The sequence below is a fragment of the Myotis davidii genome, unplaced genomic scaffold (genome assembly GCF_000327345.1).
Source record: "Myotis davidii unplaced genomic scaffold, ASM32734v1 scaffold1316, whole genome shotgun sequence".
Lineage (NCBI taxonomy): Eukaryota > Metazoa > Chordata > Mammalia > Chiroptera > Vespertilionidae > Myotis > Myotis davidii.
Window position 1 is genome coordinate 449,727 of NW_006287901.1, and position 22,293 is coordinate 472,019.

Below are 22,293 nucleotides of genomic sequence, written 5' to 3' on the forward strand. Positions count from 1 at the left end.
ACGGTCAATAGTGCAGCAATAGGATGAAGGCTCTTAGAATTCAAACTAATAGTGAAGTCCCAACCTATACTTTTCTTCATGAATTCAGCAGTTTTGGTAAACTTTTTCTTCCTGGATTCATGAGGCTTCAAGGATCAAATGCTGTGCCAAATAAAAGCAATAGTGATTAAAGAGGGGCTGTAGTATGGTTGTTCTCTCTGATTAGCCAGAAAATCACAGCTAGAAAGGTTGGTTGATGACAGAACCACAGATAGCAAATACCCAAATCAGAAGCATCATGGTACAAGGCTAATCAGAGGGAACAACCAAACTACAGGCCCTCTTTAATCACTGTTGCTTTTATTTGGCACAGGATTTAATTTGGGGAACTAAATAGAGATCCCTTTGACCATTTCTTACCCCATATTTCCTCCTCATTTTCTTCAGGAGACCCTGAATCTGGGCTTCCTAATAAAATTCTTAATTTCTTAGCAATACTTATAAAGTAATACAATTCATTAATACATGAATCTCCCCAAATAGACATTCTGGCATGAAAAGAGGCCTAAGTGAGTAAGTGCCCGAAAATGAGCTCATTCAAGGGAAACTAATATTTGGTCTAATTAATCTGGAAGTTCTCTTGATACATTTCCTTATGTTATGTTGACACTTCTGTGCTTCAGAGTGAGAGGGGGCATCAAGGTAGAAGGACCAAGCTTAGAAAAGAATTCTTGCAGGAAAGTGATTTTTTATTTTATTTTCTTTTAAGCTATGGGACTATTCCATTTTAGAGAGGAATATGCAAATTGCGGTGTATATGTACAGATACAAAGTTTTAAATGTATTGGTTAAAAGATACCAAGCATTACTTTTTGAATAGTTTATCTCCGAGGCTTAGTTTAAGTGCTCTCATGCGATATGAAATGTTTGCCCTGCAGGTAAGCCAGAGCCCTTGAGGAAAACCAGCCACTGCAAGCTGATAAGGGAGAATTAATGTCACCTAAGAGTAATAGCTACAATATTCATGAAGATGATACACAACTGGTACAAAATAAATGTCCACAAAATATTACAACCATATTTGGTTGATATGCTCAGACCAGGGATGTGAGCTTCTTAGTATCTGTTAATCTATTCATTTTTTGCATTAAATAAAATCATTATTTACTATAAAAAGTATAATTAGTCACACTAATATTCTTCTTTTAAAATTGTTTTTTTGTTGGTTTGGATTTTCGCCATATACTTTCCAGGATAGTCAAGACATCTCAAGGTTGGCTGCAGAAGGAAAGGAGAGCGAGGCCACATTTTCAATAAGGGCGAATTCACTTATTTTTCTTGGTAATGAGTGGCTGTTCTCAAGCAAAACAAAACTCATAGTTGAGACTTCAAACTGTTCTCAAACACAACCACTCACAGTGTGAGACTTCATGATAAAACTTGTTTGTATAAAATACTTGGCATGTGACTGAAAACCTCATGAGAGCCATTGTAAAAATGAGCTTGGATAGAATAACCTATTAGGTGTCAGTAAAAAATAATATAGTACTTTAAGTTGGGAGTCATGCCAACCAGCCTACATGAAATAGAAAATAGATACAAATCTCACTGTGTTAGGATTTTTAAAAAATGTAAATGCAAACAATTTTTTTGGCATAGATGTAAAATAGCCCTTCAAATCGATATGGGACAGATGCAGATTTTAGCATTGCTACCTATATTATATTTCTTTTAGAAGGGACAAATAAAGTGACATTTATCTTGAGAAAGTTTATTGGTGGAATTATTGTATAAATAAATGCATTTAGAATTATCAGTAGAAAATCAAACAAGGAGTTAATATAGTCTTAACACTTTGATTTACTTTACATAAAGAGTGGAAATATTTGAATAATTTGATCAGAACAGTGGTTCTCAACCTTTAAATACAGTTCCTCATGTTGTGACCCAACCATAAAATTATTTTCGTTGCTACTTCATAACTGTAATGTTGCTACTGTTATGAATCATAATGTAAATATCTGATATTCAGGATGGTCTTAGGCTACTCCTGTGAAAGGGTCGTTCGACCGCCAAAGGGGTTGCGACCCACAGGTTGAGAACCGCTGGATCAGAAAGATGGTTTGCTTCATTTGATTGGAAAACAGATGCTTTCTTATTCTTCTCAACCACTGTGCATGGTTGAGTTGTTGCTGCCTGGGAAAGTTTAATCATCTGAATAGAATTTGGAGATATAGTAGGACTGGTCATCAAATTTTCACTGGGAGTCTTGTCCAGTACTTCGATCATTATTGTATTATGACAGTGCTTGAGGACATACATGGGAAATATTTCCATATGTATAGGGATGTTAACAATGATTATGGGTATCAGGTGGCAAAGTCAGGTCTCACCCTGCCAGCGGTATGAACTAGATTGTCATTTGCTTTGGACATGAAAGATATTAAACAACACCAAACTTCCAGTCTGAGATTGGATGCTTAAATTTTTCTGCTTCATTGAAATTATTATTCAGAGGAGTCAAGCCTTATGCTACAAGGTCAAGGACATACAATTATGACTCCAGAGGAGGCAGTATTTAAATTTGATTTAGGGGTTACTATTTCCATTGAATATATAGAGACATGCAGATCTGCATGTTTCAAAGGATTATGCATGTTTCATGATTCATGGAGAGAACTGGCAGATTTCTTTTAAAAATGTCTTGTTTGCAATGGCTTGCTGAATTTCATTGTTATGGTCACTGCAAAGGACTCACTTTCCAGCTTTTGTCTAGACTTGAAGGCTCAAGTATGGTTTGCCCTTGAGAAACTCACACTGTGCGAGATTCTCTGTATGTAACCTTCTTTTCCATCCTGAACCTCTGTGTGGTACCTACTCATCATTCAAGATTCAAGTATACCTGCCCTTGAAACACTTTTCTGATCATTTCCTTTAGGTGTAATGGCCACTTCATCTCATACAGACATATTTTTATAGCACATACAAAATGACATTTTAGTTTTCATTTTCAGACCTGTCCCTTCCACTCTAAATTCCATGAGGGTATAAGACAATGTCTTCTTTCTTTTCCTTCCTTCCTTCCTTCCTTCCTTCCTTCCTTCCTTCCTTCCTTCCTCCCTCCCTCCCTCCCTCCCTCCCTTCCTTCCTTCCTTTCTTCCTTTTTTTTTTCCCGACTACTCCTTTTCTTCCTTCCTTCCTTCTTCAGCTATGAAAGAATATAGTTTATTTTTAAATATAATAAACTCTTAAATCATCTTTTGCTTAATTTATCTGAATTATAGTACATTTCCATCAGAACACATAGTTATGAATTTATTACATGTATGCATGTATTCCCTATAACAAATAAATCAGTATTCTAATCAAATAATTTAACATGTTTTCTTTTTTTCAATTACAGTTTACATTCAATAGTATTTTTTATTAGTTTCAGGTGTACAGCACAGTGGTCCCTGTGCCTAGTCCAGTGACTATCTCAATAAGTGTTACAGGAATGGGATTTTAATTGGAGGGATAGGCCCACATACAAAAGATAACACTAGAAAAGCATATATAGTAAGGGCACGATTAGTTGTACGGGCAGTAAATAACATTGGAGTTCAGTGGGACTGTTGTCAGGGGAAAGGTGCCTGAGGAAAATCTCCAGAGAGGGTAGATAAAGGAAGAGAAAGGAGGAGTGTGATGTTGACAAGAAATAAATAGGTGAGGGCATTTCAGACAGGAAAGAAACAGTACAAAGGGATAATGAGCTTGTGATAGAGATAGGTTACATGACCAGTTATTACATAACGAAAGACTTTTGTGATGGTGTTAGAAAAATGAAGATAATGTTGTTAAAAAAAATATATGCCCTGATTGGGAAATAATGTTGAAAAAGAAAAGATTAAAAAAATACACAATTTAAATTGAAGATGCCAATGTTATTGTAGGCATAAATTTTGGAGTCATTTATGTATCTCTAACTGAAGTCTTAAAATTGGATAAGTATTTGATGAAGAGAGTATAAAAGATGTGTGAGTTATAAAGGGTTCAAATTGCTTATTGATTTTTTTTATAAACATAATGTTGGACTTAAGTTTATGAACATTTCCCTAATATGCAGGACCAATTGCAGGCAGAAATAGGGTTTAGGATCCCATTCTGATGGCACGCATATCATTGTGTTGTGCATAAGGATGAAATTAATATATTAAATCAATGGAATGGAGTGTACCCAGAGCCTCATCATCATTACAAATGAATTACATCCAGAGCCAAGCCATTTTGATGATTTAGATGATGGGATTTGGGAAGTTGGAGCTAATGAGATTTAGATGAGATTTTTGGATTTTGAGTTGATAATATAATGGGATGAAACCTTTGGAGACCTTGAAGGGAGTGAATGTATTTTTCATACATGAAGGACGTGGATCATGGGGCTATCGGGTGCATGATGGTAGGTATTTTGACCGCCATGACTTTTGCCATTTGGTTCCTGCTTGTTGGTGGTTTTATTTTATTTGGCAAAAAGATTTTGTAGATATTATGAAGGTTAATAATTAGCTGACCTTAAGATAGGAAGATAGTTCTGGATTATCTGAGTGGGACCAGTGCAGTAACAGGAGCCTTTAAATGCAAAGGTGGAAGGTGGAACGGGAAGTCAGAGTGATGTGGGAGAAGAAGTCAGATTCAGAGTGTGAGAGGGATTTGATGTGCCCTTGCTGCCTTTGACAATGGAGGGGTTGTCATGAGCCGAGGAATGCAAGAGGCCTCTGGAAGTTGAGAATGTACCCTAGCCAACAGCCAGTGAGGAAAAAGAATTTTATTACTGCAGCTGCAAGGAAATATATTTTGTCCATAACCTGAATGAGCTTGGAAGCGAATCCTTCCCAGAGCTGCTCAATAAGAGCTCTGTAGGCTGACACCTTGATTTTGGCCTCATAAGAACCTAAGCAGAGGACCCAGGAGAGAACCTAGAGATTGTAAGAAAATCAGTGAATATTTTAAGCTATCAAATGTGCAGGAAACTAATACAATGAATATTGGTACCCAGTCAGATTGTAAATAGGTTAATGGCATAGAAATACACAGTGTGTTTGGATCTCACTATCTCACACCCTCTTGTGGAAGAGGAGGATGAAATTTAAGAACTGCAGCCATAAACCATGGGTACTTCCACTATTGGGGTTTTTGAGGATCATTGCCTTTCTTGAGAGTGGCCTTTCATGGTTGACTTCATACCAATTAACAGACACAACTTCCTTAAGGAGCAAGAGCTCTTAAACTTCCTTGCTGGCTCTTTCCCAATTCTGTATGCCCCCTTTCCTTGATATAGTGGGACCCACATTCCTTGGTCCTCCTCAAAGTCATATCAATTCTATGCATACACAGGCACATATTCAGCCACTCCACCCCTTCCCTTTAATAGCCAGAATGGTGGAGTACTGTTGTTTGTAGGCTCTTGTCTGGCCTGACTTCTGTAGGGAGTGGCACAGCTCTTACACTAGCAAACATCTCCCTTAGCTGCAGCCAACGTTGCTTCTCAGTCTGATATGTGCTTGGAATAGGGTAGATATAAAAGTGGGAAGAGAGTCCAATTGCTAAAGCAGGCTCAGCCTGGGAGTCCATATAATGTATGGGATGGAGCAGAGAGAATAGTAGAATATACCTCACACATTTCCTACCCCCAAGGCCAACTCCACTACCTCTTTATTTTATATCTTTATTTTTTGTATTCAGATTAATATTTTTTATTGAAGTAAAAATTCACAGAACATAAAATTCACCATTATAACCAATTTATAGTATATAGTTCAGGGATTTTAGTATAATCACAATGTTGTGTAACCGTCACTATTACATAATTCTAGATCATTTTCATCACCCCAAAAAGAACCCCTGTCCCCACGGAGCAGTACCTCTCCATTTCTCCCTTCCTCTACCCACTGGCAACCATTAATCTGCTTTTTGTGTCTATAAATTTGCCTCTTCTGGACATTTCATATCAATGGAATCATACTATATGTGTCCTTTTATGTGTCTTTCTGACACCTCTCTAAGTGCTATTGCCCTGATAGGCCTCTAGTTTTTATAGTTACTTATATATATAATCAGCTTTTATCCAGTTAAATTAGATCTACGGTGGCTGTTTTAACCAACTGTGTGAGTAAAATCACCAGAAACTCGGTTTACTTCTTAATTCTAGTCTTTCTGGGTCTTATAGAACAGCGGTCGCCAACCGGTGATCCACGGGCCACTGGTGGTCTGTGAGGTCTGAAAAGTTGGTGACCGCTGTTATAGAACATTTTCAATCTCTGGAGAGAAAAAACACACTTTTTTTAAAGGAAAAAAGCGTTTTCAGTTCTTCAAGACTCATAGGAAAACCTCATGAAGATGTGGATATTTTCCAAACCATACATTAGTAAAAAAGTAAATGTTAATAGTTGGTATATGATTCATTTAATAGCATTGGGCATCATTTCCCTGAAAAACTTCATTGCCAGGACTGTGGGTGTCATTTTCCATTTCTCATTATAACTTGCTCAATAGCTGGATCAGATTTTCTTTAAAATTAGGGCCTATGCACCTACAATAAATTGCATGGCAATGAAAATTCTCATTTTGCAAGAGTTAATGCAACTGAAAATGGTACCCAGCCAAATCTGGGTCAATAAGGTTAAAAACAACATGCCATTCAGCAATCAATTTCATCCTGAAGAAGGTCCAGGCCATAGAAATGGTCAAGTCTGTGGCCAGCATTGGGGATCGAGGAGGTAGAGCACTTAGCATCATTTTTACCTTGTTTTGGTTTACTATATCATTAGTTAACCTTTTACCTTTTCTATTGTTTTGTTTCTAGGCCTATAGTACTTAATTTGGTCGAAGAGAGTGAATGGTTAAGGAGAGGTTTGAAATACAGGAATTGTAAATAGATGAATATAACTATCAAACACCAATCTATAAAAATACCACATTTTTGATGTTTGCAAACCTCAACTCAGTTTCTATGTCTTATGCTAATATTTGTCACATCATAAAAATAATCTAATAATTAATTGTCCAGAATTATTTCCTGAGATTTTGTAGCTTTCATTCAACCCAGTCTTAGTGAGTGAACTCTGCCACTTTTCTTCATCTAGACAACAACTTTTGGGATTTGCCATTCAAAAATAGGGTTAGGACTTGGAGTTTCAGCTAGTCAGCCAGTCTAATGAGAAATGACTTGGAGGAGACCTAACCCTGAGAAGGGATTAATGAGCATGCTGAGTAAAATAGCAGGCAGCAAAAGATCGGCAGTGAGGAATGTAAGAAAATAATATCCCATTTAGATATTTTATAAATTCCTTGAATTCATATGAAAATTCTCTGACACAGATTCTTGTTTAATCTTTTTCTTCCCTCAACATATGTAACATATAGGAGCAAACTCAAAATTAAACCATTTTTCAGCCAGAATCTCTGCTGTCATATGGCCTGTGTCCATTCAGCCAGTAACGTGTGTGTGTGTGTGTGTGTGTGTGTGTGTATCTCCACTAATTCAAGTTATTTTTCAAGGCCTGTCGCAAATAAGAATGCAGATGGTAGTTTTTGCAAAATTTGAAAACAAATTCTCCATTAATTTTTATCTGAATTGTCCATATTTAATTACATTTGGAAGCGGAATCTATAGTTTATGGAAGCCATGACCTATGGAGGTCAAAACAAATAATCCCCCTCCCTCTCCTCCTCGCTCCTCCTAACACCCCATTCCTGTATCCCTCCCCATGCTCTATTCTGAATAGAGCACAGAGTGTTTCCACCTTCACTGTGCATGGGAACCACCTGAGAGCTTGCTACACCACACACCCTAAACCCCACACCCGGACACTCTAATTCCGCAGGTATGGGGTAGATCCCAATAATTTGCATTTTTTAACAATCTCCCGGTTGATGCTGATGCCGCCAGTCTGTGGCTACATTTTGTTTCACTGGACAACGGTGACCTCTGCCTGTAACTAAGGGGAAGATGATAATGAAGCTGGTGGGTCTATTGGATCTGTGAGGTCTCCAGAACAAAACCACCCCTTTCCTTTCACAGAGGCAAATCCAGAGAAATTCAACAGTCGTTTTCGAAATAAAATGTTCTATGCAGGGGTAAGTATATATTTTATTTTATAAATTATTACATATCATTTAACGCTAATTCATTATGGGTCATATAGATGCTAACTGTACTAAAATGATGGCATATACTAGTACATTTCAGATGTTTACATGTAGGGCTATGTATGGTTCATGTTTAATATGTTGGTTTAAGAAGAAAAGAAAGGATGTCTGTCTTAGGTTAGTTGGCAAAGAGAGAGCTGGTGCCCATCATCTTTGAACTGAAAAGCTCTGAGACTCCATGTTGTTCTGAAGAGATGATATCCAACGAGTAATGTGAGAAACAAACATCAGAGCCAACCCAGAGAATGGGAAATCAGGTAGACTGAAATGTGTAGGGGAAGTCTTAGGTAAGAATGCAGTGTTCACAGGGGTCCGTATGCATCAGTGTTTGGATGAGAAATTGGCAGAGCACAGAAGTATTTTTTGGAAGTGTGTAAGAGATTAAAGGGGCAGCGTCTTTTTCTTTCTCCTCCTGTGGAAGGACATACCTGGGGGTGAATGGCTGGAAAGAAAAAAAAATACCTCCAAAATATTGATATTAGAAATAAGTGTGCTTTAAATTTATACCACTGGGTAGAGGGAATGGAAATATCAGAGTGAGGAAGCAAGACATTCTCAGGGATGTCAATGGAGAAGTCAAAGTCAGGGGTCAAAATAAGTTTTTAAACTAACTGTCGGAATTATCTAATTTTTCACTCTCCTACTGTGAACCTACATTTTCTTATAAGTTATAGTTTGAAAACAAAAAGATTTCAACTTGACAGTCACTGCACTGCTTTATTTTGGATTCATCAAATTATATTTTGGCTTATTTAGCATCATTAGAAACTATATAATACAGAAGCAGGGATTTGGCATAGCCGTGTAATTAAGCTTTTTTTCTTTATTTCCTTGTGGTATAGGCAGCATTTTCTGATTTCCTACAGAGAAGCTCTAGAGATCTATCCAAACACGTTAAAGTTGTTGTAAGTACTGAATGTGTTGACTCATCTCATTTAAATATGAATATGTATGCCACAAAAAATGAACCCCAAATACCAGCTTATACTTAGATTAATCAATGCTCTGCACAGAACCACAGAGATCACTTAGTGTCACTCATTCAGCCAATGTTTATGAGCCTTTAACTATGTGCCGGGCACTGTCTTTATTGCTGGGGATGGAAATAAGTAAGATGACTGGTCTCACTCCTGAATAAACGCACAGTTCAGTCATGGAGAACAATATAATAAATGTTGTCATTCAACTGTGGATGTGATAGGGTGGTGGCACAGAGGAGACATGAAGGCTACCCATGGTGGGTCAGGAGAAATCTTCAGTAAAGAACTGATGCTGAGCTGGGTCTCCAAGTAGTAAGGGATGCTCAACAACAAATGTCTTTATTCCAGGATTGTCCGAGAACTTTGCATTTTAGAAAAGTGCTTTGCTCACTCTCTAACCTGGCCATGGTTCTCTTTTTAATCCTCACCTGAGGAAATGCTTTTATTGTTTGAGAGAGAGAGAGAGAGAGAGCTTGATTCATTGCCTCCCATATGTGTCCCAACCCTAGGGATCAAACTTGCAACCTAGGTATGTGTCCTGACCAGGAATTGAACCTGCAACCCTTTGGTGTGTGGGGTAATATTCCAACCAGCTGAGCCACCCAGTTAGGACCCTGGTCATAATTTTTCATCTCTGAATGGATTCTTTTCTTGGTGCTGTTTCTTCCTGAGTCACTATCCCAGGTTTTGACACACACTGCTTGGAGGCGAGAGTAAGGGGAAATTCTCTTTTCTCTAGGAGATATGTTTTAAAACAGCATATACTAAGTTATTAAGAAATACAGAAAATGTTTTCTCATGGTAATCACGTTAAAAGAAGGAACGAATGTGCTGCATGTAATTGTGTAAGTGAAGGCCAAACAAAAGAGAAACATATATAAATGGGAAAGAAGGAATGGGAATCTAACAATGCTTGAATATATCCTGGCAAAATTAAGAACAGAATATGTGACAAGAGGGGGAAGAATGAAAGATATCCATGAAAATAGATAAAGACATATGTGATTAAGCTAATGGGTATATAGAGGAACACACAGGAGCATAAGAAGATGCAAATTTGTAAATTTTGTAATTCCCAGTAAAACCTATGAGACATGAATCCCTGAAATCAGTTGAGACCAGAGACAGAGGCCTTTACCACTAGTGCTAGAACCCTTGGCATCACATCTCAGTTCTCATGCCGTAAAAATGAAAAGCAGGTATGTTTTAGTAGTTAGCAACTCTTGGAAACGAAAACATTGTCTTCTTAAAGGTAGACACAAGAAAGACACATGGTCCATCGAACTCTAAGGGTCTTCTTTATTTTGATCCTTACTTCAAGCTTCCCCAATTTCTTCAGCTGCCTACATGCCAGCCCCAAATGAACTTAGCTGTTCTTCCCATTATTTCTCACATTTAGAGGAACATCAACAGCATCTCCCTAGAGAACCAGTGAGCGGTGGGCAGTGGCCATCTTGAATGACACCCACTGTTCATGTGAGCTGCATTGAAATTAGACTCGGTATACATCCTCACCACTGGAGACTTTTGCTCCCATGCCTGCCAGTCTTCTTGATGATAAATGTCTGATACATGAATGGCTGTCAAGCAGGGATTAAATGAAGCATGCAGAAAAGTCAACGTGGGAGCCAAATAAGAAAGATTTGATATCAGTTGGTACATGTAATATTTCAGGTGAATTGGTTTATGTGATCATATCTTTTTTTTTCCAATCCTCACCTGAGGATATTTTTTCCATTATTTTTCCAAACTCGCGGCCTTGTTTATTTGGCCCGTGTTAGCCTTTGAGTTTGACATGCTTGTTGTACAGGGAGTGTGGAAGGCAGGGAGGGGGAGAGCCAGAGAGAAAGAGAGAGAGAAACATCTGAGACAAATTGATTGATTGCCTCCTGCATGCTCCCTGACCCAGGGTGAGGGGTGAACCCGCAACCTAGATACATGCCCTTGATGAGGAATAAAACTTGCAATCCTTTGGTGGATGAGCCAATGCTCTAACCCCTTTCACACCGACCAGGGTAATCATATCCTTTTTTATGAGGAGAAAAATACAGAAACTAAGTCTGGACATTTGGGATTCAGTCCTAGGTGTCTTTGTGTGAGGTATATGACTGTGGGGGAAATCATCGAACCTTCCAGAAAAGTTTACTTTCTTCATTTAAAACAGGCATAGCAACACATGTCTTTAAAGTTATTGATAATCATGCTGTGACACAGAGGATATTTCTCCAATGAGGTCACTGTATGCTGTCTTGAGCGTACAGTGAGATAGAAAGGATGGGAAGTAAGCTAGCACAATTAGATGTACATATCACAACAGAGCATCTTTTCTGTGCCAAGGGTAAAGTCAGCATTTCTGAGGTAATAGATAATTATCTCTTACATAAATGTAAAATGTGTGTATAAATACTACACCAGAAATGCAGAGGACAGTAACACAAGCCTGCATAAGGCTTCATTTGCCCTACTTCTGTTTTCTTCTTATCGTGTTGACATCAATATGTAAGCTTGTACACAAGGACATATTTTACAGGTAAGTATTATCCTTTGTATGTGAAGTAAGGAAAAAGTTGAAAACTGCTATTCTAAGGAGTTGTAAATTTAAATGCAATAAAATGTAAGGAAGCTGTGTAAAGCATGATACATCATAAGGTGCCCAATCGTCATATAACTTGTTTTAAATACAATAACATTAGTTACAGGCATTTTTTTCTGAATGCAACAATACTACTTTGCATGCTATTCATGTATCACATTCTATTGTTTTTTTACTTTTAGCTGCTTACAACACTCAATGTTGATAGTCTGAGATGCCTACTTTTTTTTCATTGGTGTAGTCATCTATCAACTCATTTCAAGCCCTTAAATAAATTGGGAGACTTCATGTTTGCTTAGTATCAGAGAATATTGTGAAAACACCTTCAATCAATGTCTAGAATAGGATTCCTATCTAAATAGCATTTTAAATACTTTATTTAGAACTGTGAGATTTCCTGGAAACAGCTTTTGTGAATGCTCAGGAAAATTAAGCTGTATTAAGATCAGCTGGGAAGAGAGAGAGACACCCTTGACCGCTAGCAACTCCTCCTAAAGAAATCTTTAAAAGTTTGCCCAAAGTTTGTCATGTTTTACTGCTCTCCTCACTGGAGAAAATGATAGGGAAATTTTGTGACGAGGGTGTAGAGAGAGCAAATATAAAAGCAGGCTTTATACCTTTGACATTGGGGAGTCTATAGCCATGGCTAGTTTTCATCTTTTGACTTTTGTCACCCGGGGTAAATGAGAAAGGGGAATGAAAGATTTTTCTTTGAAAGTCAGAGGATATTCTTGAGGAAAGCCCTAAAGAAGAGGGAAGCCACACACAAAGGTTTGAGAGCATGCCGGCCTGAGGCCGTTGAGACCCAGGGTCAAGTCCAAACTCCAGTAAAGCAGGTGATCTCTGAAGACCAAAGTCTGTAAGAGATTTACTTTACAAGAGCTAATCACAAATGGAGATGAAGCTAATTTATAATAGATACATTGTGAAAAGCTTGTCTTCCAAACAGCTTTCAAAGTACTGTATTTAACATTTTCAAAATAAAATTTAATCACAAAAAAACAAACAAAAGAAATCACATTCATCACTATTGTTTGAATCGGAAGACTGTGGGGAAGGTCCCTACTGCCTCAACTTGAGCATCATTCTCCTTAGTCTTTTAAGCATTTCTAGATCTTTTAATGCTGATACTGCAAGACTGGATATCTAATAATCATCTAAGGTTAAGAATGATGGTAGTTCTTGTGTCTGGTAAAGCTCTGAGCAGAATTCATTTTCAGTCATGGTAATGGGCATTGACTGAAGCAGAGATTGGGCAACAGGAAGATCATGATATGTACTGTTGTCAACCCAGCTTTCTGTGGCCATTTTTTTTAGACTTGTGACTACTTAAAAACCCTTGCCTTTTCTGCTTTGATTGTTTCAGTGTGATGGAACAGATCTCACCCCAAAGATTCAGGAACTGAAGTTCCAGTGTATAGTATTTTTAAATATACCCAGGTAAGCTCTGTTCATCTGTTTCCTTGGTTTGACCTGAACTCTGTTTGACTTGAGGTTATCTGTTTTCATTATAGAAAATTTCCAGGTACAAACAATGACAATTAGTTTTCTCAGTGGCTTACTTAAATTTTCTAGGTTTGATCATTTTGTTCTCCTACTTGGTTTGTTTATTATTCTCTGTGGTAAGTGGTTTTTGTTTCTTTGGGGAAAAAAATTTTTTTTGCATGATATGGAATTCGTGGTCTATACTTATCCATTCTTGAGAACCCCAGGCACCCCTCTGGATTGGGACATTTAATTTAATTGTCAATTTACTGATCCCTCACCCCCCAAGAATGAATACATTCCTGTCCTCAGTTTCCTGAAAACAATCCAGCCTGATTTCAGGATGGAATTCATTCAGAATCATTGCCAGATGATTGCTTTGACAAAATAGGATCAATTGGAGTAGGGTTTTCTAGCCAGGATGTCAACTCACTTTGGTGTTATTATATATGTCAGGAGAAAGGGGTGTTTGAGATGAACTACTCTCAAAATAAGCACATACCTCAGTGGCATAACATTAGATTCTAGGCTCCCAAGCCAAGATGTTGGGAGGGATGGATCTGTGACCCTTTGTTATTTGCAAACAAGACAACTCAGACACAAACTCTGCAAATAAGTTCTATTTAGACTGAATTTAATTAAAACAAGAATTGTATATAAATCTGTGGTTAGAAAATGACATTATAGTCCCTTGATTATTTTGGCAGTGCTTGGTATAGTTACTTACAGTTCTATTCCAGAAGTATTTTCATCTTAGTTGTTTAAACAGAAGACCTAGAATCTTAGGAAACATTAACTTTCTTTTTTTCCCTCTTTTCTGTACATCTCTCTCTTTCATTTTGCTCCTTTCCCTTCTACCTTCTGGATTCCTAGTCCTCACCTTTTCCATTTTTCTTTATTTTCTTTTCCCTTTCTAATACATTTTTTCATCCCTTCTTCACCCTTTCTTTCTTCTTCAGATAACCTTTCTCTTGTGTTGTGAGTGCTTATTCTCTTGGTTATGTATACAATATTGTTCTGTAGGTACTTATTCTCTTAGTTATGTATATAATATTGATTGCTTACTCACTTCAGTTCCCTTCCCTTTTTCTACTGCCTGGCATGCATCTGTCTTCCTCCAAGACCAAATTCTGAAACCAACCATTGATAACTCACGGCATATCATAGAAAGCAGACATATGTGGACCATAGAGTGATAGTATTGATAAATAACGAATTAGGAGAACATTAGGCATCGTGAAATGCATTTGTTGTAAGATCATGCTCATTTTCAGATTGATATTTTGAAGATGATGGTGAGTCCATTTCCTTTTCCTTTGAAAGATGTACACCAAGAACAGAAAACTGTTCTTCCACGAAACAAACATTGGATCTAACTATAAGTTCATCCCTAATGATGGTCATGAGAGGAATGGAATAAATTTAATTCTTCTCTTAATCTTACCTTGCAGATATTGTGCTGGCACAATGCCCTGGGGGAACCCAGGGGATCACCATGATTTTGAACCTCAGCGTCATGACGATGGCTATATTGAAGTTATTGGATTCACCATGGCCTCTTTGGTGAGCAGTACAACCATTAGAGAGAGATAAATATCATATGATCTCACTTATATGTGGAATCTAATGAACAAAATAAACTGATGAACAAAATAGAAACAGAGGCATAGATACATAGAACAGACTGACAGCTGTTAGTGGAAAGGACTGGATGCAAGAAGGTGAAGGGATTAGCCACATAACATATAGGCATAATCCATAGACAGACAACAGTGTGGTGATGGCCAGAGGGAAGGGGGGCCCGGGCTGGGTAGAGGTAGGCAAAGGCTGGGAAATAAAGTAAAATAAATAAATAAATACAATGTATTTTAGCCACAGTTAGAGTTTTTCCATTTCATATGTCTTTGGTATAATTTTTTCTTTATCAATTTATAAACTTTATGCAACATCAAGTTGCTTGCAGAAAGCCAGAATACAAATTAATTCTTTATGTCACTAAGAAAATTGATTCACATTTGTTTGAGCTTCAAAAATAAATATTCTTTGTTAGTTTTCCTAATTAACTTTCTACCAGAAAAAAATGCAAAGTGTTCATGTTAATTAAAAAGCATTATGTCACAGACATATCCCAGCACGATGCAGAAACCTTGCCATTTGATATTTTTAGGTGTAAAGGAAAGTGGTCATTTGCATATATTTTCAACTTTTCTTTTTAAGTATAAGATGGGTATCTCCTTTGTTACAAAATTCTTGAATATAGAATGGCATCACTTTTGTGACATTAATTAATATTCAATTTCCACAGTATTGAGATCACCTTGTATTTTCATTTTGCTTGCTTGAGTACAAAATACGTTTATATCGAGTAAGTGTAATTTCAAGCAGGTTTTAGCTTGTGGTTCAACTTATTTAATGATGAGGAAACCAATTAAAATAATGCTTATCATTATAGCTGGTGTAAATGAGACCACACTATTAGTTTATAAAACAAATTAAAATAAAGCTTCTACTTGCTACCCTTGGTTAGTACTTGGTTTGTGCTAAACCAGTGGTCAGCAAACTCATTAGTCAACAGAGCCAAATATCAACAGTACAACGACTGAAATTTCTTTTGAGAGCCAAATTTTGTAAACTTAAACTATATAGGTAGGTACATTGTTATTAACTTAATTAGGGTACTCCTAAGCTGGCCTTTGCTAAAAACGTCCTCAATCTGAGGGGTTGACCTCAGCGAACGTACCCCCACTTCTTCTAATGCCACTTCTTCAAAATAGACTTGCCCAGGCCGAAAACCGACTTCTGCGCATGGGCCACGAAGTTTCAATCGCACTGTATGTGCGCGCCCGCACGTGGTATTTTGTGGAAGAGCCACACTCAAGGGGCCAAAGAGCCGCATGTGGCTCATGAGCCACGGTTTGCCGACCACTGCGCTATACCTTATGCTTGAAAGCAAGCAGCTTGTATTCTCTGTCCTAAACAAGCTAGAACAGCCCTCTTTTTTACTCCTCTCATGGATTCCAGTCACTTCAAATACTGAGACTTAATAGAATAACTTATTGTGACTCTGGCAACAATACCCATTACCTGAGATAGTGATGTTGCCATACTTAGAATGAAGTGGTTGTTAAGTATAAAATGTTGGTCTGGGATTGATCTAATTTTCAGGACTGTAGCTCATGCACAGCTCTTTCTCTCAAAAGATCTTTATGTTAATTATAGGAGAAGACTCAGTCAGCCAGGAGCAAGTAGGAATAAAGTTCAAGATGGACATGTGCAAGGACGGATTATTGGAGTTGACCAAAAATGCCCCAAACCTGGCCATGTGTGCTTTACTCATTCATTTATTCACTGGTTTAGTGAACGTGTCTTGAATGTGTACCATGTGCCACGGCTTTCTAGTCTCAACTGTGTGGTAGAAAGCTGCCAGGGAATAATTATCTAAGAGAAGGTTGTTGCTTACCTAGGCTTGGGAGGGCAGGGAGAATATTAGGCACTTCACCATTGCTCTCAGGATCAAAATCTAAATCTTTTCTTGGCCCTGCAAGATTGCGTTTCTCTTCGATTCTCCTGCCGTCCCCACTGCCCTCTTTGTTTTCTTCCTAAGTAGCCTCTGTAGCTTTGGGACGTTCCTTGCTGCTTTTGCACCACAAGGCCATTGCACATGCTATCACTCTCTGAAACGTTCTTCTATAGCTTTTCAGTCCATATCTGTGTCTGTTTTTTCATTAGTCTTTCGGAGTTTGGGTTGTTTTTGCTTTTAATTGTTTAGTTAGCATCTGAACAGGGAAGAAAAGTCAGACTAAAATTGGGTAGAGGAGAGTTCAGTGGAGGGACTCTACAAATTGTGCACTAGGTTTATGAGAAGCAGCAATGGACGGCGTTGTATTCTTGAGCTGAAGGTGCAAAAGCAAGTAAGCAGTCACCTGTACCAGAAAGAGAACTGTTTGGCAAGGATCACCTGAGAGTCATAGTTGCTAAGTGGAAGCAACCAGTCTGTGCCAACCTGGCAGGGAGGGAGCTGGGACAGAAAGTACAGTGATCACACTCTTCTCATCCTCCAGACCTCCTGCTGGTGCTTCCCCGGGGGAAGTTTACCCAGAAGCTAGAGGACAGAGGAACCACTGTATCAGTGTAAATGGGTCAGTCTCACAGGGTCAGAAGAGGGCCAAAAGGGGTAGAGTGCCGGCGGGGAGTAGCAAATGCTAGATATCCATCACTCCAGTGTATCCTTCCCTGGCACACAGTGGAGAGCCTGCGACCTGTAGTTGACGATGAGTAAATGTGACAGAATGGATGAATTTTGCCAGGAGAAGCAGCATGGAACTTGGCATTCTGGAAAAAAGGAAAATTTATATACACTTGGAAGTATGAGAGAGCGTAGTCCTCTGTGGGAATGATAATTAGCTTCATATAGTGTAAATGTGGGTGAAAAGTGAGAATGATAGATGATGCTGAAGAGGCAGGCCCGGGCCAGATCATGGAGTGCATTACAGAGTTTATGTAAGAGTTCTGACTTTATTTCAAGGTTCCTGGGGAATTATTAAGTGTGCTTTTAAAATATTTGTTGTGGGGAAAGTTCAATATAAACAAGGATGAAATAATATGTTGAATCCTCAGGTACCATCACTTAGCTTCTATAATTATCAATTCATGGACAGTATTATTTCTGTCCCCACCTATGACATCCTTCCTTATATTATTTTGAAGAAAATCTCAGGAATTATATAATTTTATCTGTAAATATTTTTGAATGTGTTTTAAAAACATAAGACTTTCCTTTATGAACACAATCATATAATCTTCTCTAAAAAAACATTAAAATAGTAGCATTTGACTACCACTGAATATCTACTCACTGTTCAAATTTCCAGTTGTCTCACATATGCTTTTTGTTTTTTTATGCTCTATTTGTTTGAATCAGAATCCAAATAAAATTCATTCGTTGTGATTGGTTGATATGACTCTTAAGTCTCAGTAAGTCCCCACCCATCTCTTTTCCCCCCATTGAGTTGTTGAAGAAACCAGACTATCCTTTAAAGTTTCCTGGAGTCAGAATTGTGCTGATAACCATGAGGTATCAATTAACATGTTCTCTCGTCCTTGTTTCCTCTAAGTTGATAGTTGGATCTAGATGAATCAGACATGCCCCGTACCCCACTGCAAAACTATTTTGTAGATAGTATTTTCTTTCTCCAAAATAGCAAGGTAATGTCTGGTTATCTCTCTGTTTTTAAATAGTGTTTGACAATCAATGTCTGGATCCACGATTCATTGGGAGTTGAAAAGATGATATTCTAATTTTATCTTCCTCATTTAGTGATTGGAATCTATATAAATAAAAGCCTAATTGACCGTTACCACCAGTCAACTGAATGACAGGTTGACTGGTCGCTATGACACACACTGACCACCATGGGGCAGACGCTCAATGCAGGAGCTGTCCCCTGGTGGTCAGTGTGCTGCCACAGCCAACCTCCTGTGGCTGGCCAATCTCCCCAATCGGGACTGGGTGAGATGGTCCCAATCAGCCCTGATTGCCAGCCAGGCTGAGAGACCCCACCCATGCATGAATTCATGCACTGGGCCTCTAGTATTTTTATAAAGGGAAATTTTTCTTCACCTATTATTTTGTTACTTCTTTATATAGTTTGTGTCAGAAAAGCAGAATAAGTGATCTTTTTCTTTATTTGTGCATTTTAAAATAATAAGTTAGATCATTATCATCCTCTGATGGTTACTGGGGTTATAGAATGACCTCAGATTTTGGGCACTTCTCCTATCAAGGTTCTGGGTGTGTGTACCCTCCCCTTGAATCTGGGTGGACTTGTGAATACTTGTGAAATTGAATACAGTGAAAGTGCTTCTGTATAACTTTTGAGGCTGGACCATTAAAAATTAATTCAGTGTATGTGAAACATGGGCAATATTAATGGTCTCTAATTAATAGGAACTTTATAAATTCAGGGTAATTATTATTTAAAATGTCTCACTGCTTCATTCATTTAATATCAGTCATGAATGTTTATTGAAAATTTGTTGAACCCACAAATACTTATTGAATCCATAAATGACACTCTTCTAGGTAAAGCTGTTATGAAATGAACAAAAAAAAATGCCCACAGTACTCAGGGTGCCCACAGTTCTGTGTTGTGGGGGTAGGTGAAGGAGTAAACAAGCAACCACAGTCTGATGTGATAAATTCTAGGAGGAAGGCATGAGTGAGGATGGAAAGGAGAACTGAGAGCAGAAAAGTGCTTATAAAATGGGAAGTCAGCAAAGATTTCCCAGAGGAGGCAGGAGTCTCTGAGTGAGAATCCAATGGCTATTTCATGGGGGGACTAGCCTCGGAGGTATGTGTGCTAGAACTGCTAATGGTGTTCAGGGTGACCATACACATGGTGAATTAAGATATAGATATGGAGACAGGGTAGAAATAGTAGTTTTTAATTAAATTTATTGGGGTGACAGTGGTTAATAAAATTATATATGACACATCATCTGTACATTGCATTGTGTGCTCACCACGCAAAGTCAAGCCTCCTTCCATCACTATACACTTGACACCCTCTACCCTTCAGTACACCCACCCCCTTTGTCTCTGGTGACTACCATACTGTTGTCTGTGTCTATGAGTTTTTGTTTGTTTGTCCATTTGTTGCTTTCAGTTTTATATCCTGAGCTCTTTAAATAATATTGGCATATATTTCCATACATTACCTTATGACCCTTATGGTAGTACACTATACTTGTTTTATTCAAGATGAAATAATTTTGTATTTAGTCTTTCAATTTCATGAAACTATTATATTGATTATGTTTCTGAGAAAGTAAATTATTTGAAAACTCATACATCCGTGTAAGATGATTATATAAACAGAAGAATGTACTTATTTGGGCATATGTGTATATTTTTGTGTATTAAAAATGTTTAGAGCGGTACTTTAAGAAAGACTTGAAATAGAATTACTGGAATGGCAAAAAAAATGTTTCTTTTAGACTCTTCATCTTGTAATTGCAAAATTCAAAGCAGAAGTCTTCAATTCATTTTACTTGTTGATGTGCATTCTTACTAATTAAGATGATTCTTCATTGGGTGCTTGGTAATGTGATTACCTTTTAAGATTCGATACAGACCACAATCAGACATTGTAATTTATATTTTTTTTTCTGCCACAATTTTCTGCCATTACAGTTATGTAGGTCCTTTCATGTTGAGTCTGTTTCAAAATAATTTAAAACTTTGCAAGGCAGTTCAAAGCCTTATTCAGATTGGGAAATTGGAAGAGCCTAATTTACTATGTGGTTGAAATCCAAAGATTTCAGTCTTCTAAACTTTGAAGAAAGCAGAGCCAGCTTTCTTTTTGTTAACTGAAATTAAAATATGTAGGCTCTTTTATATTTATGAATTAGAAAAGCAAAAGGCTATTCAGGAAGAAAAATTTCATGGAGAAGCTCCAGGGTTGAAGTTGTACACATGCCAGATAATACAATCTTTTGGTGTGCTTTTTAAGAAAAAAAAAAGTTAAATGTTTTCTTAGTTTGATAATATAAACAGATGTGGAAGAACTAAAAGTAAAAGTATAGTCATAATCACACGATTCATAACTATTAACCTTTTGATGTGTTTCCTTCCAATTGATTTATTTCTATGTTTCCAAACATACAGGAAACCATATTATTATAAGTAAAACTCATACTAAAATTATATTTCCTTGACTTCTTATGTTGTTCAAGACCTCCAATATTATGTTGAAAACTTTTGTTACTAGTGAATAACATTGTCCCTTGAAAGGAATGCTTCTAAATTTTCTTTACTCTAAATAATAATGGTTTTTTCTGTGTGTTTGTACCAAGATTATGTTTATCATTTTATTTATTTTTTATTTTTTAAAAAATATATTTTATTGATTTTTTACAGAGAGGAAGGGAGAGAGATAGAGAGCCAGAAACATCGATGAGAGAGAAACATCGATCAGCTGCCTCCTGCACATCCCCTACTGGGGATGTCCCCGCAACCAAGGTACATGCCCTTGACCGGAATCGAACCTGGGACCCTTCAGTCCGCAGGCCGACGCTCTATCCACTGAGCCAAACCAGTTTTGGCTATGCTTATCATTTTAAAAAGTCACTTTGTATTTCTAGTTTTTTAACAACTTTCTATGCTGAAAGGCACTAAATTATTATTTGTCCTGCGTCTTTTGAGATAATAATATGTTTTTTCTCATTTAAACGACAATGTGGCGAAATCACAATGATTTATTTTCAGCCCTATTAAACTTTATTATATCTTGAGCTATCCTCTTTCTAATTTTATCTTTAAATAAAAAAATAGTTTTCTTTTCTATTTTTTGTTGCTTAATCTTATAAGACTACTGCGTAGGTCGTAAAAAACAAGACCAACCAAGATGTTAGTACTGTTGACTATCTCCATTTCTTATTCCCAGGGTCACTGATTTTTGTCTTGGGCATTTTGTTACAGGAATGAGGCTGGGAGGCAGGGCTGGCAGCCGTGGTGAGAAAGGAAAGAGAGGAGGACTGCCTTTGCTTCTTGTCTTCCACAAACCAGGACTGTCCATCCTTTTTATCTGACAGCAAATAGAATGAGGACTTGTGTAGTAAGGAGGATACAGCTTGAAGGGCGATGGAGAAAGGCATGCCAGGGAGGAGTATAGTGCGGAAAGAGAAGAAATCCCAAGCCATTCTTGGTCTGACACCAATAAATGGCAAGGATGCAGTGAGCTCAGGGGCTGTCTTTGTTTTCCTCTGTAGTCATATGCTACCAGAAAAGCAATATTGGAAGATTTTTCCAGAGGAACACCTGCAGTTGAACAGAAAATCGAATGTCTGTCATTAATAGACCAATGTATTATTATCAGTAAATGATTCATTTAGCAAATCGTGGGAATGTTTCAGGCTGTTAGGGCCTGTACCTTGAAAGGATGTTAAGCCTAGACAAATCTGAGTGGTGCAAAATCACTATTTCTTATAAGTATTTAAAAAATCGCCTTTAACTTGTTCCAGAAGTAATTTAATGTGGCTGTACTAACAGTAATAGAACTGTCTATGCTG

General features: G+C 37.6%; 1 protein-coding gene across 1 annotated transcript in view; it reads left to right on the top strand.

Annotated features, from left to right (window-relative positions):
- DGKI (diacylglycerol kinase iota) overlaps positions 1-22,293 on the top strand; it is a 268,750-nt gene that overhangs the window by 105,710 nt on the left and 140,747 nt on the right. The window contains exons 16-19 of the mRNA XM_015561238.1: positions 8,039-8,094; positions 9,009-9,071; positions 13,106-13,179; positions 14,676-14,787. Coding sequence (XP_015416724.1) covers positions 8,039-8,094; positions 9,009-9,071; positions 13,106-13,179; positions 14,676-14,787 — 305 coding nt within the window. The remainder of the gene's footprint in view (positions 1-8,038; positions 8,095-9,008; positions 9,072-13,105; positions 13,180-14,675; positions 14,788-22,293) is intronic.